This window comes from Equus przewalskii, chromosome 5 (genome assembly GCF_037783145.1).
Source record: "Equus przewalskii isolate Varuska chromosome 5, EquPr2, whole genome shotgun sequence".
In the NCBI taxonomy this organism is placed as follows: domain Eukaryota; kingdom Metazoa; phylum Chordata; class Mammalia; order Perissodactyla; family Equidae; genus Equus; species Equus przewalskii.
The window spans coordinates 22226237-22245577 of record NC_091835.1 but is presented as its reverse complement, the minus strand read 5'-3'; the positions used below and the strand labels follow the sequence as shown (position 1 = coordinate 22245577).

Genomic DNA, 19341 nt, shown 5'->3' with positions numbered 1-19341 from the left:
CAAAAAAACCCAAAAAACTTAATCTTAAAAATTCAAAGAATTTTATCCCATAAAACTGGCAGAGGCCCCAGAGCTCATTTTGCAAGCATGCGGCGCCATCCTCTGTCATCACGTTGCCCCCTCCTCTTTGGGGATGCTCTGGTGACTATCCGAGTCGGTGCCGATTTTGCTGACTCATGAACGAAATCGGCAGATTTACTGAGCAACGACAAAGGACGCTGTGACAATACGCAGGGTGTGGCCCCAGGCACTGGCGGACATGGAGACAAGAAGAGCTTGAAGCTCCTCTTCTTGCGGAGTTCACATTCTTGCAGAAGAGAAACAAGAAAACAAGGCTAATTTCAGACAATACGACATGGTAAGGGATAGAAGGGGGCGTGGGCAGGGCGAGCACTCGTGACTGGGGAGGAGACAGACGGACAAGCAGGTGCCCAGTAAAGCTCAGAAGAAAAGGAAGGCTGGGGCAGGGGTGCAAGAAGGACCAGAGGGGCTCTCTGGGGTGATGTGGACACATAGGAACTGAGCCCTGAGCGATATGGATGACCCACTCTGATCTGAGCAGAAGGGTGGGCTGGAGCCATGGAGAGGGAGATGGGAGGAGGGGGTGGGAGATGGACTCAAGAAACATCAGGGGCCAGGCCAGCTGGGGCTGTGTCAGCCAGAAATAAAATATCTGGAATGTTTCACATGTAAGGGGAAGCCACAAGAGAGCCGTGTAGGGGAAGTGGCAACCTGACTCATGTCTGTGTTTTTAAAGATGAGTCTGGTGGACTTCAGCGAAGCAAGAATAAAAGGCAAGAGATGAACCAGGCCCGACGAGACACAAATGCAGTAGATCCAGGTTAACAGAGAAGATGTATTCTGGGAAGTCAAGCAGAGAACCAAGCACACGAACTGATTCTGCGAGGCGAGGTTAAGAGGAGATTTCTGAGCGACTGTGTGCCTGTGGCCTGAGCTACTAGGAGGATGAGACAGTGGGAAGGCTGGCAAGAACGCAGATTTTCAGAATGAAATCTGGAGATCTGCTCTGAATATAGTGAGTGTGAGCTGGTCCATAGCCTTCCAAGCGGGCAGTCGGTTACACGTGTTCAATGGAGGAGAGAGCGGTCAAGGCTGGGCGTACGAACTCGGGAGACCTCAGTGTTTAGACAGACGGTCAAACCCACTCAAGGAGGGCGTGCAGGGGGGAGAGAAGGCTGAGTCCTGAGCAACGTCAATGATCTGGGGTCAACAGTGGAGGAAGATGACTGAGAAGCAGCCAGAGAATAGTAGGAAAACCCAGAGAAGGTGTCGTCAGAGAAGCCAAGAGAAGAGAGAGTTTCAAGCAAGATGAAGCAGTCAACGGGGTCACCACCACTAAGAAGAACATTAAGAAAAGGAACCAATGGGCCGGCCCCGTGGCTGAGTCGTTAAGTTCACGTGCTCTGCTTCGGCAGCCCAGGGTTTCGCTGGTTTGGATCCTGGGTGCGGACTGACAGCGCTCATCAAGCCATGTTGAGGCAATGTCCCACATGCCACAACTAGAAGGACCCACAACTAAAAATGCACAACTATGTACTGGGGGGCTTTGGGGAGAAAAAGGAAAATAAATAAATAAGTAAATCTTTAAAAAAGAAAGAAAGAAAGAAAAGGAACCAAGAAGCGCCCTGGGAACGACACAGTGGATGGTCTGGCCACCTGGATGAGAGCAGTGTTCGAGAAGAGCTTGGATGGAGGACAGACTGGGATGGGACAAAGAGAAAGTGACAGGTGAGTAACTGGAGACGGTGGGTATGGCCCACCGTTCTGGGAAAGTGTGCTAAGAAGGGAAGCTGAGAGAGGGAGGATGGGAGCCACAGAGGGCGGCGGAGCCAGGATGAGCGATGTCAGGGCAGGCCTGTCTGCTGGAAGGAATGACCCAACAACTGGGAACGATCTGATGGTACAGGAAGGAGACGGGGTAAATGTGGAAACAGAGTCCTTTGGAAACAAGAGAGAATGGGTCCAGAGGTGGAAGGGAGGACACTTTGCAAGGGCAGGGACACCTCATCCCTTGTACAAGCAGGAGGCAGGTCGGACCCCTGCAGCTCCAGGTGCAGGCAGGGGTAGGTTTGGGCGTGGGAAGACGAGGAGCCTTCCTTCCCCCATGTCATCAGTGAAGCAGAAAGAGGGTCATCAGGTGAGGGAGGAAGTAAAAGATGCAAGAGGAAAAAGTTTGAAATAGTCACATTATGTTGTATCATATTACTTCATGCTACTTTGTGTCAAAACTGTCCTTCGTGCAACTTCTACCCATTTCTCCTACTTCAACTCTCTGCATGTACACAGAAGGCTCCTATTTCTTACTCAGGACCCTGATCACACACATCATTCACACGCCCCTAGAAGGGTGGATCTCAGCCCTGGCTGCACATTAGAAACCCCTGGGGAGCACTCCACTGCTCGGGCTCCACCCCAGGGCAAACGAAGAACATCTCTAGCCCTCAGCCGCAGGAACCCATATTTTTAAAAAGCACCCCCAAGAGTAGGATGGGCAGCCAGGCTGGACACCCCCTGCTCTCAATCCCTCTCTATCTGATGTGGGTTTGGACCCTTCTCTACATCCTTACCCACTGCTCTGGACACGTTCCAATTTGCCAACGTCCTTTTGGAAATGTGGCCACACAAGCAAGTCCAGTAGGCCTGCTGAGGTCTGGGCAGAACCGCACCCATGAGGTGGGCAGAGGCCTCTCCTTCTCTCAGGGCAGGGTAAGTTTGGAGGGCATTTTGGCAGAGAAGCTACACGCCCAGGTCTGCCCCACCAAGGCTGGATACCCCATTCTAGATTTGCACAATCGGTTTGCCGAACCTGAATTCGGGCTATTTCTCTCTTAGTTTCACTTTGTAGGCTTAACCCATTTTGTGGGCTCTAAATCTGGAGGGTGTCAAGATTCTCAATGTGTGTCATCCACACGTCCTCGTACGGGCAGCACACAGACACGCCTGAAGCCAAGGCCGCTGGGCCTGCTGCGGGGCCTCCCTCTCTCCCACAGCATCTTGGGGGCAGCTGAGCACGGTGGTTGAGAGATGGAAGCCAGCCCTGGCCCCCAGCCTGCTGAGTCAGCATAACTGCCCTCTCCCCATCATCTCCCCATCATCTCCCCATCATCTCCAACGGCGACCACACCAGTCCTCAGCTCGTGGGGTCCTTGTGCCTGGCAAGCAGCGAGCCTTTGATGGATGTCACATAATGCCATGATCGGCAACAGCAGTGGGACTTCCCCTGAGCTGGCCGTGTCCCGTGTCCTCTGCCGTAGGGACGGTCTGCAAAGCTGAACTGACGGTCTGGCTGAGGACAAGGCGCCACTTTGGGTTAGCTGCAGCAACCCTCTTGAGAAAGGAAACAGGCTTCCTCTTCTTTGGGAAGGATTCTTATTTAGTTGATGGTGGAATTCAGCCATAGTGGCTGGAAGGGACCACAGAGGCCAAGTCTTCACTGTCTAGATCAGTTTCCCGACCTCGCCACCAGTGACAGCTGGGGCAGGACCATTTTTTGTTGTGGGGGGCTGTCTTATGCACTGCAGAGTACTTAGGGGCATCTCTGGCTTCTACCCACTAGATTCCAGTAGCGGCACCACCCCTCTCAGTTGTGACAATCCAAAATGTCTCTAGATATTGCCAAATGTCCCCTAGTGGGACAAAATCACCCCTGGTTGAGACCCATGGTTAGATGAAGATACTGAGGGCCAGAGAGGCTAAGAGACTTGGTCCAGGTACTAGAGCAATAGACAACCGTCTCCTTCTCCACCATCTGCTTAAAACGATTTCTAGACTTTTGCCAGGCAAAAGGAGAATTACTGGCCTTCAGGCATGACATCCTCTGCTCCCTGATCTGATACTGGAGGCTGCGTTTCCTCTGGTCAGCACCTGCTGCTGGAAATAGCTGCTAGGAAGGAACTAAGGAGACAGAGGGCAAAGTACAACATTCTGATGGGGAGGAAAAAAACTACACCTTTTCCCTCCTGTGGCCAGTTACCCCGGGAAGCTTCTGCTTTCTCCTTGGCCACATGCAGAGAAACAAAAGAGGCTCTGAGCACAGAAGGGAACTGGGGTCAACCCTTTAATTAGGCGACTAGCCTGGTGAGGGAACAGACCGTGGAGGCAGAGATGGGCAGCACCCAGCTTGGAGGGATGGGAGCCCACGGCTCTTTCATGGGGAGCTCAGCTGAAGGCTGCTGACAAACCCTGGGGAGTGGGGTTTGAATGCCAGTCAAGATTTGGGAGGAATTGATGATAAAGGAGAAGTTCAGGATGAGTGAGAGAAGGGAAAAACTACATCATATTTCCTTAAAAAATAAGCTCTATGAAAAGATCAACAATTTTTAGGATATCATGTTTTAAAAGTAAGTATTCATTTCTCCTTTAAAAAAATAAAGGCAGAGAGGAAAGACTAGAAGCTTTGGAATCAGAAAAGCCTGGCTTTGAGTTCTGGCTAATTATTAAGAGCATGGTCTTAGCCTTTTGGACCTCAGCCATCACACAGGGATAATGATGCTCAGGAAATGAGCAAGGGATGTCAAGCTCCTGACACAGAGAGGCAGCTGGCCAAAAGGGCAGTCAAGGTTTCTCCTCTCCTCCCTCTTTAAATCCTCCTACAGACTAAGCCCCCTGGTGAGAGAGACAGTGTCAAACTACCACCACCTGCTGGTCACATATGAAAATTGTCAGCGTAACATCCAAGGGGAGAAAAATGTGCGCAAACTGTAAAAATTGCAATTGATGGACCAACAGCAAACATCCTCGGAACCACGGTTATGGCATGCTCTCTGTAATCTCAAATGCAGGGTGGGCTCACCCTCCTGGGGCCAGCTTGCTGGGCAGGGAGAAACAAAAGGAGGTGCAGGCCGGAATACGGAAGCGGAAACCAGTGTTTCTAAACTCTGTCGTAAATATAGCCATGCCAAAAATGTTCACAAAGGGAAAAAATATTTAACAGTTAGCAAAAACTCAAATGTTTCAGATTCTGGATCGGCTGTCTAATAACCACAGATTCTGGTAGAAAACGTGTGATTAAGTATTTAGAAGAAAATGCACGTGTGAGCGCGCACACACACCTTCCATGGAGAAGACTGAAAGATGGATATGGTTTTTTGACTCAGTGCTGACAAGGCTGTACGGTGGCCTGCTGCAGGCAGGGGGAAGTGGGGTTGAAGACAAATGCTCAAGAGTCGTTTGAAGCGATGCAATATTGACGGTGATGGCCAACCAGCGCGGCCGAAGATTAACTGTTGGAATGAAGCAATCGGGGATGGGGTGGAGCCATCAGAACAGCCTGACAGTCAAGAGGCGGGGCGCGTGGCTGCCACGGCAACAGCAACAGTTGAGGCCCTCAGCCCAAGGTTGGCCCTGGCAGGAGACGGTGTGGCAGGCCTGCCAGGCTTGCTGAGACACTCAGGAAGGCATGCAGACAAATGCAGCAGGTCCACGCCATTGGCTTGGGCACTTGGCACAGGTGTGGTGTATCTAAAAATGCATTTTGTCTTCGAGTGAGATATGACAACCAAGTATGTCACAAATGACCCTCCAGGATCCCCTGCTACCTGCCGTAATGCTAACTCTTGGCTAACACTCCTGGAGAAAATCACCCATAGAGAAAATGATTACTCAAAAAAAAAAAAAAAAAAAAAAAGAGAGAGGCTCCCAATAAGATTCGAGAAAATGCTCAGCCAATAGCTGGGGCAGAGATAATTGTTCTGAATCTATCAATAAGGCTGAGCTGCCCCCTCATTGACTGCAAACACCAATTTCTTTCACCCGGGAATATAAGTTGGTGTTCACAGGATCACCGCTGCCATTACAGTGATAAACAGTCGAAACCACAACAGGCTCTGACATGTAGATCAATTCTGGGTCCATAAAGAATCTACACAAGAGGTTCCAGGACAGGAATTTACAGCCACCGGTTTTTATTCTCTCTTGCTGCAAAAATTACTTCTGTCAAACACTTAGGAGAGTGAGAAAAAATGTAAAAAAATTAATTTTTCATGGACTCTGGGAACAGCCTTTTTCAATGCAGAAGCTCAAGACGAATATGTTTCTGCATTTAAAAAATTACACTGAGCAGCATGGGGTGCTTTGTCGGAGAGGGACCCAATTCTCCGTGATGCTGGCAAGCCAGCAGACGGCAATTTGAAACTCTGAACGGAGCTGTCTGGATTTTCTCTAAGGGTAGATGCGGGTCTCATGTTAGCAATGCCAAATTATATTAGACACTTAATTTTAAACCTCAGGTACTTAAATGCAAAACCTTACAACAGTAATAGTCATAAAGCAGTGGGGCATTCCATTTCACAGAATGGATTCTTCTTTTCTTCCCCCCTTAATTTAACCAGAACCTCCTGTTTTGTAGTTTTGCATGCCACAAAGTAATCTATCTAATCACGAGTTGCTCACAGCTGCTTAAAAGACAGAAACCCCCAGGGTACCTGTGCGCCTAGAGGGGAAGACTTGGAAAAGTTCTGGGAGCTAAAGTCTTAATTTAGTGTGGACAAGGGGGCAGAGAAAAACTGAATCCCAATGTTGTTACTATAATGATGTTTTACAATAAAAGTGCATGACAATGGGAAAGCATATTCACCAACACGTGGGCATTGGGATTCAGAGGTGCTCAGCTTCCCCCATCCCTGCTGTTAGCACAGTGTAAGCTTCTTATGACTCTGACATCCAAACCAGAGACTTGGGCGGGGGGGGAGGGGGGGGAAGGTGATAAAATGAGTATTATAAAATAAAAAAAAAAAGAGAGTTGGGTTTGTATCAAGTGCCGTTTAAAAAGGAAAAGCATGGCAGAGGACTTTTAATCGTGTTTGTTTCTTTTCTGATTATTTTCCAGGCACAGCAGGGAATGTTGCCGCCCAAGCTGAGGTCTCAAAATCCATTCATAAACGTGTTTTCTTGAAGTTGCCAGTCAGATCCTGGGCCCTGCGGTTCATTAAAAATCGCTTTGGGTCTGGCCACTTGATGAATCACGGAAGGCAGGCAGGGATGGTGCTGTGCAGAGGGAAGCCAGGATGCTGCCCTCCTGGCAGGCAGGGTGTCTCAACTCCCAGGTGCACCCCGATCACCCAGGGATCCTGGTAACATGCAGCTCCAATCCAGGGAGTCTTGGTGGAGCCTGGGACTCTGCATTTCTAGCCGACTCCCTGGGGGCTGTCAGATGCCACTTGGTCCATGGACGATACTTTGAGAAGCAAGGATTTGGAGCGGTGGTTCTCAAACTTCAGCATAACTGCGTGGAGGGCCTGTTAACACACAGGTCGCTGTGCCCCACCCCTGAGTTTTAGATTCACTGGGTCTGAGATGGGACCTAAGAATCTGCACTTCTAACCAGTTCCCAGGAAAGGCGGCTGCTGCCTGTCTGGGAAGCACATCTTGAGAGGTGCCAATGTGGAGCAAAGGCCTGGAATCAGGCCACCTGAGATGACATCCTGGCCCTTACCAGGATGTGACTCTGAACAAGGAACTTAACCCTTCTGTACCAGAGTCCCTCCATCTGTAAAAGGGAGCGAACGACAGTATCTACTCCCTGAGGATCCAACGAGATAATTCACAGGACGCTTTCAATAAATATTAGCTCTTGTTATTAATACGGCTCTGGTTTCCCTTTTCAACTGTATCTTGGGTGTGACACACCATCAATCCTTAGAAAACACAGGCACGAAGGATGACTGTAGGAATCATACTTCTGTACAACATTTTATTGTCTTTCTCGATCTTTGCTATTTAAAATGTCTGCTGTAAGTCTTAAAACAAGATGCTAATCAACTTTGCAATTCTGACCTTTCAACACTCATCTCTTCTCTTCTCGTCTCTCCTCATTTCGCCACTCCAACTTACACCTTCTGTTTCTCTAGAGCGCCTCAGCTGTCCCATTTTCCCTCTTCCTCCTCTGTGAGTCTTTGTCCAAATTGCCTCAACGCTTATAAAAACTTCCTCCTGCGGTTTTGCACACAAAAAAAATCCATCTGGTTCTTTAAGCATAGCTCAAGTTTGATTCTCTTTGGGAAGTTTTCCTTGATGAACTCTACTAATCCTTAAACTACCTGCACAATTTCAGCCCGGGCTTTCTCTAAAGCTCTCCATCCGTACCCACAGCAGGCTGATACTGGGGCATAAACTGGTGTTTCTGATCTCCTGCATTCAGAGTTCAAGCCCTGGGACATCAGGGAGCCTAGTCTTTAAGAAACACGCTATGCGAATGAAGAACAGACACCCAAGGGCGTTAGTACGGGAGAAATTGCTTTGTCAGTTGAAAAACAGCATTTGTACGTAGGCAACCTCCGTCTCTTACGGGTACTTCATAAATCTGCGTGTACAGACCAATACAAGCCCAGGGTCTGGGAGGAAGAGTTTCAGGATTTGGTCGCGTGGAAATGCCTGTCCAGTACATGCAACACCAGATGCAAAGAGCTGTTAGGCAGGGGGAAAGTTAGCTGGTGGGTCTTTATGAAAGAGATCATTGTGCAGAAGGAATATTTGTACAAAATGGATTTTAGATGAATATGCTGCTTCCAGTGCCTTTTCTGTAAAAATATCCTGAGCATAGGGGAGGCAAAGATTGGGGTGATGGTCTCTTTCAGGAACTTCCTTCTCCCCAAAGATAACTCTCAGAGTACCTAAGGCACAGAAGCTAAAAACTGTCGCTCTCCTCAGGCCACGTTTGTCACTCAACCACGCTCACTCAAAGGAGGACAGCTTGCAAAGGTCTCTGCCCTACAAGGCGGGGCCAAGGCAGTGTGTGCACCAGGCTCTGGGAAGGCCCAGCCTGGAGCTCCTCCCACCCTCAACCATGGGAGCACACCTTCACAGAAAGGCAGCAACACAATAAACCCAATCGGATAGCATTACTAACGCTAACTGAAAAATTAACGCATTTCAAAGTATTTGATAATGCAAAATTAAACATGTACACCGCTTGCTCCTCCGACAGAGAGTAACTGGAATAACAATAGTAGATACTGAATTATGGAAGCCACGGACCAGGTGTTGCAATACACACCTAGCGACTACGCAAGGGACGGAAGCACATCCATTTATCAGAAGAGAACAGAGCTTCATGGAGGTGAGGTAGCCTGCCCAAGGCCACCTGGTGTGCAGGTGTGGGGCAGCTCTGATGGAAGCACAGATGTGTCTGCCGAGAAGGCCCACCACCCACCACTAGGCTTTCCGGGGCGTGTGAGGGCTATGAATGCACGGATGTCATGTTGCAAGGGAACAAGCTGTGGGTGGTTAATTTATATGATGTGGAACCTCCCTCGCTGGGGTTCTCAAGGTATCGTCATGATTTCAGATGAAAGGCAGAAAGCCTTGAAGGGTCCCCAAGGAGGCTGAAGGCAGATGTTCGCTCTCTACCGAAGCAGCTTCTTTTGAATCAAGAAGGAAGCCTGGAGCTGGGAGCATGCTGGGCACCTGGGCAATGCTCTATGGCGCTCCGAGCCAGAAGCTTTCCCAGACCTGCGTAGCTAGGGCATCCTCTGGAGCTGCCTTTACGGACTCAGCTTCCCTCCTCACTTGGTTTGGAGATGTCTTTCTTTAAGGCCTCTGCTGGGCAGTGTCCACGGGAGGAGTGTGGAGTAACTAGAAATAAGGATGCTGTTTGCCCCAAGCCAACGCCCTGCCGTGGCAGCTGGTGGGTCTACAGGGAAGACCTGATGCTGAATCTTTTAATTAGAACAAATTATGCTAAAATTACTCTAAAATCCTGGCTGATGGATGACATACAACAGTGGGAATTCCTTTAAATACCGGTGAACAGGCCATAGACAAAATGCCACAGGCAAAACACGTTTCGGCAAGCCAGCACAGCCCCGACGTTGCATAATTCATGGTTTCACGCGCACGTCAAGACAGTTTCCAGTGGGCACATTTCTTTCTCAAGAAGCTGCCCACACGAGAAAAAAAGTGGGGTGGAGACTCCCCACAAATTAGAGGATATGCCAGGAATCTTGGAAAACTGCTAAGAAGGATGAATTATGTTTTCCTTTGATTTAAAAAAAAATCCCAAACCCTAACAACATAAGATGCGCACTAACGGTGGAAGCGTAGGCCACATCGTGCAAGGCAGTGTAACCAGGGGCACATATCTGCTCTTATTTCTCAGCTCTGCTGCCTCCCTATCACATGACCCCGGTAGGCCACTTGCCCTGTCTGCAGCCTCAGTTTCCAAATCTGTCAAGCGGGGATGAACATCATCTCCTTCCTGAACCAAGAGGAACCAATGAGATGGCGTGGGCGAGACAGTCTATGAAGGACAAAAACACTCCACGGATGCAAGGCGAGGCGCGCATCGTTGACACGGCTGCGCCATTCTCAGAGCAGAGCACAGAGACTGGGGGCGTTGTGTCCGGCCCCTGGCTTACAACCGAGGACCGTGAGGTGGCCGCGGGTCCGTGGGGCCGCGCCCTCTCTTACCACTGCTGATGGCCGAGTTTGCAATGACCGTAGCCTCACTCCACTGGTCGGCACTGGAGACAGAATAGGAGCGTTGCTGCATGCCGTCCGGCCGGCTGTTGAAGGAGACCAGGCTGACGCCGCTTGCCATCTGAGACCCAGACGCACTAGTGACATTCCCTAGGAATAAACAAGTCAGGTGAACACCACCGCGGACTGCAGACCCCGAAGCCTTCACGAGTTAGTCTAAGGGGTCGACGCGCCTGCGCACAGTGGACCTTAGCACCGGGAGCAGCTGTTGTCCCGCCTGCATGGAAAATGGAAGCATCGTACAAAACAATACGCAAGACTGAAAAAGGCGGGCACCAATCTCAGGGAGCTTGATAAAACACTGAAGGAGCCTTCAAATGAGTGCACATAAAGCAATTCTAAACAGAGACACGCGACACCACCGCCACCTCCAGATGGAGCAGAGGCGAAGACAAAACACGCACTTTTGGGAAAAGCAACATTCCTGGCAGGCCAGCGAGATGGACCCTATGGGAGCGCTGCTGGGTCAGCCCATCAAGGGATGTGAAAATGATCACCAGTTGGGAGTCCCCTGTCTGGTGCCAGAGGATTATTTTCACGGGGAAGCTATACTTTATGATCAACACAAATCAAAGTTCCCAGATGCCACATCGGTGGAAATGCAGACTCTCAAACCAGGTAACTTTACTCTTAACCTTGAAAAGACCAAGCAGAGGAAAAATAACCTTAGCAACTTCATGGCGCACAGGGACTGTGATGAAAAATGATTCCATTGTATACTTAATGATTTGAATCAGTTGCCTCAACATCAAAATGAATTATCTGGTCACACCAATTTTAGACTCAAAAACATAATTAAGTGCCTTTCTCTAAAGCTCAGCCAATCATACCTTGTGGCTCATGGATGAGTTTGTTAGTTTTATATACGGATCTTCAAAGGTATTAGGATTCTTTTTTCCTTTTTTAACTTTCCTCTGATTGTTTTTGTTTAGAACCAATTAAGTCCTAAATTGTTTTAATAGAAGGTTTTCATAGGAGAAGATTTTAAAGACATAGACCATATTAGTAGTTCCTAAATCTGGCCAATTATGGGAATTACCCGTGGAGCTTTTTAAAAATAGAGGTTTCAAAGTATTCCAGTTATTGGTCCAGAAGGTCTGGGGTGGGGCTCGGGAGAAGACACATTTCCTAAAGCACTCCGGTGACTCTGGGAGCAGCCAGAGGTGGGAACCAGGGCTCCCCTATGAACACGGACCCCACTATAATTCCATGGAGCCCGGGAAAGCTACGCAATCACCTACGGAAACGGTTGCCAGTAAGACACAAACAAGCGATGAATGAAGATGAAGGACTTTACTTTTAAAAATACACTTCTGCCTTAAAAAACGATGCTGATTTTTCTTTTTTTGAGGAAGATTGGCCCTGAGCTAACATCCACCGCCAATCCTCCTCTTTTTTTTTGCTGAGGAAGATTGGCCCTGAGCTAACATCCATGCTCATCTTCCTCTACTTTATATGTGGGATGCCTGCCACAGCATGGCTTGCCAAGCGGTGTGTAGGTCCGCACCTGGGATCTGAATCAGCAAACCCTGGGCAGCCGAAGTGGAACATGTGAACTTACCAGCTGTGCTACCGGGCCAGCCCCCAAAATGATGCCGATTTTATGCTGTTGTGGGAACTGAGTACATCTTGAATGTCGTAAGGGAAGCTATTCCTAGGCAAGTCTACCCGATTCCAGAAAAAAGCCATAAGGAACAGCTAACAGCCAGGAAGGGAAGAATGGGAAGCCCACAGATCTTTCTAAGTGTACTTCTCACACTCACAGAAGCAGCATCGCCTGGGAGCACTGAGAAATGCAGATTCCCAGGCTCACCCTGGCACCTGCTTTTTAATAAGATCCTGGGGTGACCTGTGCACACAGGAAAGTTTGAGTGGACCTGGTGGAGAGCTCAGACTGATTACAAGACAAATACTTAAACCAGAAAGTAACTACCACGAAAGCTCGCCACCACCACGGGCTGCTGCTATCAAAGGTGCTCCAGGACACGCACAGGAGTGCAGGTCGGGAGCCCGGGTCTTGGCTCCTGTGTCTACTGCAGAGTCTCAAGCCAGTTACCTTGTCTCCCTCCCAGCTCTGATGTTCTGAGTTTAACACTTGGGCATGCCCGCAAACCCTGGAAATGCCCACATCATGTGACAGCAGCAGCTAGTGTTCCCACGTCCACTCCGGGTCAGACCCTCATGCCAGCCTAGGGAGGAGGACCAGGCATGTGCATCATAGATACAGAGGGGCAGCCCAGGGGCAGCGAGGTGGCACTAAGGGACACACCACACGCTCCTCCAGGTATTCTCCATATGCCACATGCCCCCCGAGGAGCTGGCGCTCCCACTGGGCAGCAAACCATGGGTCTCGTCCTGCAGCCTGCGTCCACACCTGCACCTGCCCGTTGCCTTCCTGCCACACGCTTCCCCTGCCCTGCTCCCCGCTCAGGAGGGCGTCCACTTGGGCTGCGTCCGTCAGCGCCAGTACCCCTGGCTCCCCACCGGGCTCAACCAGCGGGAGCCAGTACAAGGGAGGAGTGTGAAATGGGGGCGTTTGCTCCTGGGCTCCCTCCCTGCGTGGTAGCCTTGGGCTGGCTGTCCCTCTGCTGGGGGCTTGCTGGGGTAACCCCCTCTCTCTCCTTGCCCCTTTGGGCCCATGGTGGTCCAAGCGCCCCGTCTGCCAGCCCCAGTGCCTGCACTGTCCTCCTGGGCTTGTCTCTGTCCACAGCTCTGTTCCTTTGGAAAGAAACCCTTCTGAACTGAAGGGTGTGGGCCGGGGCCTTCTCTTCCCTGTGGGGACCCTGATCCCACAGGCCAGCACCCAGACCACCATTCAGAATGAGGTTCCTCCCCACAACCCCTCCTGGGGCCCCCAGGCCCCTTTCTGGTTTTCATGGTGTGAATTCCTAGCAGATAGGACACTGCGAACATTTTTATGGTGGGTGAGAGGTAACGATGGAAAGAGGATGGGAGAAAAGAACGACGAGAAGATACGTGCAAGCTGACCCCACTGCTGAGCCAGGCCCCCGGAGCCCGTACTGCCCGCGGGACACCTGCCATTTGGTGCAAATGTCAAGGAGATGATTCTTTCCTGCCCCCGGGGGCCCATTCGTGCCCCTGATGAGTCATTATCAAGCGCAGAATCTGTCCACAAAACCTCATTTTATACCAGCTTTAGGCACACAAAGCCCACACACCTGAAAAATCAAAAATAAATTTGCTGCCTGTCTGTCTGCCTTTGGGCTGAGGATGCCAGCATGACACTCAAGTCTCCACCGCCGGTTTCCCTGTCCCTTCCCTCTGGAGTGTGACTCCCTAAGGATGACCAGCCTAACAGTCTCCCGATGTACTTCCTTTAAAAGGCAGAGAGAATTCTCTTGGTGTGTCTGTCACTGACCACTCGAGGCCACACTCCAGCAATAAGCATCCACGTGCACACAGGACAGTGAGTCAATCTGAACCGTGGACAAGGAACACAGGAAATGTTCAAATGGAGATATCCGACAAAGAACTAATCATAGGTTGACAGCTTCTTCATTTCAAAGCCAAACATCCACTATAGAAAAGGGAAAGAGAAGATTCCTTAAAACAGACACTAACGTAAAACTAGGCGACGGTGCTGGTCACATGCCTGTGGCTGGTCCGCTGGTTTTCAAACTTGTAGCTGTTTGTCAAATGAAATTTTAAGCACAAGTCCGATACATGAAGTGGCTGGTGCAGCGGCTCTGGGGTTTGGCTCCTGAGGGGGTCCACAGGGAACCAATGGACACTGGGACCTCCAGGGGGGAAGAACCTTCTGGCAAGATGGTGTGCTTCTGCTGTCCGACTGCAGAATCTGCACAAGACCCAAAACAGCTCAATGGAATCCTTTAGAAAGCTGAACTTTCGAGCCCTCCAGCTTGTGGGTTGGGGTAACCCCCTCTCTCTTCCCTGCCCCTTTGGGCCCATGGTGGTCCCAGTGCCACATCTGCCACCCGTGGTGCCTGCACTGTCCCCCCAGGTGGGTCATCCCAACTGCACCTGACTCCTAACTGTTGATGAACGACGATGATGAATTTTGGCCCAACGAATGTGTATATGGACACACGGTTATAAAAGCAAAGCTTTAAAACAGATCCACAGACTTGTGGCCTGGAGTCTGGGCTGAGCTCATAAGACGCATTTTTGCTTGGTGGACAATGATTTCTTTTTGAACGTGGAATTAATTTGGGAGATTTCATCTAAAAACCCATGCTTTCTGGCACAGCTTGAGAAATGAGAATATGTGGCAGCCACAGGCCCGTGTTTGTGCTGGGGGACAATCAGTTGACTGTATCTCTGAATCCGTATTATCTGAATGCACGCCGCAGATCCAGGGCACGCTCCTGGCCCACTTCCACCCCACCTTGCTCAGTTACCTGCCTGCCTCATTCCTGGTTCCTGATCTCTGGTGACTGTGACTTACAAAATCTTCTAAAAATATGCAAACGAGGATTCTCATTTCGGAAGTGAAACATTTCTCATTTTCTCTCAGGAAGAGTAAATCTCTTTTTTATATATACTCATTCACTTTTTTGATTTCACTTAAGTTTTTTCCGAAAATCAAATGATAAAAGACCAACTAACTGTGATGTAAGGAGACAAAAGGGTTTTCTGTGGTGGCACAGAAATATATTTGTTGAACTGAAAACAAACAAAAAAATTAGGGAGGGTAAGAAATATTGTTTCTGCCCTAAATACATAGTTTGGAGATTCACAAAGAGGTACTTGTCTTAAATGGAAATGCATAAAGACACATTTCTTAACTCGGAGGCAAGCCAGTGGTCCTCAGACTCGGTCACGATACGGTGGAGGCAGCCTTGCTGGCCTAACGTGGCCCCTGCAGCATCTTGCCCCACGTGAGCGGTCCTGGGCCAGTCGTCACACGGTGAGGCATTTCTTACTTACTCTGAGTAAATCCTTCAGTCAAAGCAGCAAACTACCCCCAAATGTTCCGTGAATATTTTTAATAACTATACAGATTTAAAATCTAATTATACTACTTTATGACATCATCTCTGATGTTTAGTTTTATACGCACCCCCCCTACAAAGGCTAACGATAATTTCATTTCTGTTCCTGAATGAATATCGCTAACTGGTTAAGTAATAGTGTCCTTGCTTCCGGTTTTTCACACGTACACATCTAGCAATATCTGCCCGACATGCGACCACATGGTGACCCCGGTCCTACATGTGTTCACAGCTTTTGAAAAGACCGTCTAAGCAGATAAGGGAGACGCTACGTTTAAAATCACTTGGTTTTCTCTCAAAGTCCTCTGGGGCCCCATCTCTCATTGAATGGTAATTCATTTCATGTTAGCAAGTTATTCATTAAGGCTGAGGATCTAAAGTTATCGTTTGTGAGAGAAGCCAATGACCGATCTGATTTCCTGAGAGCTAAGGATCTTAAGATCAAGACCACCTGAGAACGAAGCAGAGCCTCCTAAAGGCTGTTTAAATGCCGTCAGGGTCAGCCCGAAGTGGGGCCGGACGACGAGGCTGGGCCTCACTCGGCTCCAAGGCGCTGTGCCGGACAGAGGCCTCCACTCCCTCGGTCGGGCGGAGTGGCTGGGGATCTAAAACACAAATGACCGTCAACAACCAATCAAAGCACCTAGCTCTGGGACTGCTATATTGATCAGTTATGTCAAATTCTTAGGCCTATACGCTATTAGCTAAGAGAGTGCATTTAAGCAAAGACCCAAGCTCTTGCTACTTGGCCATTAGAATCACAAGCACGAGACAGTCAGGACTGAGTCACAGACAAAAACACCAACAGGACTGAAAGGTGCGAGTGTGCCCTGAGCCGATGGAGCAGGTGCACGTGGTCTGAAGAAGCCTTGCTCCAACCCACGGCCCTGGCAATGCCCAGGAGAAAGACTCCTGTTTCCTTCCCTAGCCGTTGACCACCTAAACACAGATCTGTTTTGCTACAGAATTTCATTAGTGTATCTGGGAAATGAGATATGAGCTGGGCTCTATTAGAGGGGGAGGCATCTTAGCACGTGGCTGGAAATCACCTTCTTTGCAGGCATGTCTGTCTTTCCCTGGAGAGAGGAGGTTCTGAAGCCAGGCTGGAAGGCCCTCTTTCCTGGAGCGCAGGAGGTAGGTCTAACAGTCGGTTCTAACTCACCAAGCTCTAAGCCAGAGTCAACAGACTGGAGGCCTTAAAAGCAAGCCAAGGGGACACGTGCTTCCCCCAGGGGTGAGCATCAGGGCTGGGACCTCCTGGAGGGCGGGAGGGGGGTACTTTCCATTCTTTCCTTCCCTTCCTTCTCCTTATCCCATCTTCCATCCTCCCAATGACCTACCCAAATATCCCCCACCCGGCTTCTCATAGACTGCTCCATGGTCTGTGTTCTTCACATCTTGTGGCACAGGTGCTGGCACTGTTTTGTTCTGATCATCATTTCAGGGATGTCTGTATAGTGACAGAGGTAAGGTCTTCCTCGAGAGGAGGGCAGATCTGTCTGCTGTCCAGGATGACAATGTCACCTTCGATGGCAAAGGTTGGGCAGGTATGCTTGTGTCCCATTATAAAGGACTGGGCTCACTTTCACTCCAGGTTCCTCTCCTGCAATACAACCCACGGTGTGTGCTGGTGTCACCTGGCCCTTGGAGGAACTAGCAGATGACAATGCTGATTCTCTGGCACTGCTCTAGCTGGGAGTACTAAACTGTCATTTGTCCTGACCCAGGAGTCTCATCATCCAGGAAACTGGCAGGTTAGCTTGTTAACTTGCAAGGAGGGTAAAAAGGGACCCTGCCAATATTTGCCACCTAAGTCTGACCTCCTGGATTTCCCTGTATCATTACATTGAAGCCCCACCAGGCTGGGCACAATGAAGGAAACAGAGTCTATAGCCTTAGGGAAGCTGCACAGTCCAGTAGAAGGTTATCAGACAAGTCCACGTGTGGCCAAAATGCAAGGTGAGGAACACAACAGCCGTAAGAAGGTAGCAGAGGCCGGGAGCTGACACCAGCTCCCAGGTTCAGGAAAGACTTCATGGAACACTGTAGATTTATTTCAGACTTTGGGAATGGACTCATCTCTATGAAGAGCGGTATGGAAAAAGGAGATGCTACCCCAAGCCAGGACAACCCAAACTGCTCTTCTAACTGGCTCACCTCACCTGAAGCTTTCACAGAACAGCCCACCACATTTCTCTCACTCAAGATTCCTCTTTCACGTCCCTCCAGATTAAAAACATACAGATGTGCATAAACTTGTCCACCAGGAAACATGTAAAAGATGTTCTTTTTGGTTCATGGCAGCAGCATGATTCAGAACAGCCCCAAACAGGAAATGGCTGAAATGTCCACCTACCGTGGGTACCCCATGGTGTATCCACATGATGGAATATTACACACCAGTCAGAAGAATGGACTACTGACAGGGCCACAACAGCATGCACGTCACAGCGCGTGGAGTAAAAGAAGACGAAGCGAAGAGTGCCAGCCGTTATGAGCCCACCCAACAGTTCAAAATCAACAGGCGAAACGGATCGATGGAGTGAGAAGTCAGATGGCGAATGCCCTCGTGTGTCTGTGGAGGGGACATGTGACAGGGACAGGAAGTTACCCACGGGGGCTTCCTGGGGTGGTGGCCACCTGCTGCTTCTTGATCTGATGCTGGTCACCTGTACCCTTAGCTATGGCTTAGGATTTTGCACTTTCTGGGTATATGTTATACCACTAAAATTTACCCACCCCCCCCGCCGACAAAAAAAGCTTAAAAAGGTCATTTGAATGGTTTGTGAATGCACGTCAGGTCAGGAAATACGAGCGATAGAGTCAGGTTGGGCAGAAGACAGTTTCACCAGCATTAACTCCCAAAGAGTGGCCAGCCCTACAAAGATGGGATGCTGGCGTCCATAGGAAGGGGATGCCAAAAAGACCTATTTGGTATTGTCTCAGTATTTTTTCCCCAAATATTTATCTGCATTACCATGAAACACAGGGTCGACTTCCTGGCCAATTCTGAACTCAGAAAGAGTGTTTCCTCCAATACCCCATCTACTGAACAGCTGGCTACTGGCCCGACTAGCAGGGGGCGGCTGCATTACCATGCTAATCCACGGCCCCCCAGCGCCATCTCCTTGATATGGATATGTGTGTGCTTACCGCGCCGCCCTGATTAGAGCAAGCTTCCATGTGTCAAAGGCGCCAGATTCTTGCCCAAGAATAATTTTAGCTTTACTTACATCCCTAAAGTGTAAGAGTTGATTTGAAAAGGTACTTACCTCCACCATATGCTATTTTTCTTTAAACAATTTGCATTTCAAAGTGACTATGGCATTTATATCTGAACGAATATCAGTATGTTGCCTGAACTGATCTCAAACGAGCATGAAAAAGATGCTGGCTTTCTATTGAACAAGGATGTTTTCATCCACCAAATGACATCAAAGACAGAACTCCTCTTTTAAGCTATAGGCTTATTACATTAAAAATAGCGCATTCGGATTTTTAAAAATATACTCTGAGATAAGGCTTTTCATGGCCTTCAAAGAGATTCATCAACAGCTTCCTTGAAAATACAAAATTTTGCCCACTGCATGTTGTGATTTTGGTCCATCTTCACAAACAGGACTTGATCTTACCAAAGGCTTTAACTAGGAAAAAAGTACCAGGCATTGGACTTATGGGTTCAATAGGCTGAAGAGCAGCATCTCTTGGCAATAGGTGATGCTGAAGCTCTAAGTGCCCCGAGAGAGTCGGGGAGAGACACCCAGAGCATTCTATCAGCACCTGTGTAAAGCATTCACGCATTTCCAGTGTGCAATTTTATAATTAAAAAATTCACAATTACAGGATATGATGGATAAGAACTCACTCTTCCCCT

At 49.2% G+C, this 19341-nt stretch overlaps 1 protein-coding gene across 17 annotated transcripts in view; it reads right to left on the bottom strand.

Annotated features, from left to right (window-relative positions):
- AGAP1 (ArfGAP with GTPase domain, ankyrin repeat and PH domain 1) overlaps positions 1-19341 on the bottom strand; it is a 559287-nt gene that overhangs the window by 154728 nt on the left and 385218 nt on the right. For 9 of the 17 annotated variants that reach the window (XM_070618668.1, XM_070618663.1, XM_070618664.1 and 6 more), the window contains one exon: positions 10426-10584. The exons of the other annotated variants lie outside the window; for them this stretch is intronic. In XM_070618668.1, coding sequence (XP_070474769.1) covers positions 10426-10584 — 159 coding nt within the window. The remainder of the gene's footprint in view (positions 1-10425; positions 10585-19341) is intronic. 17 annotated transcript variants of the gene reach the window in all.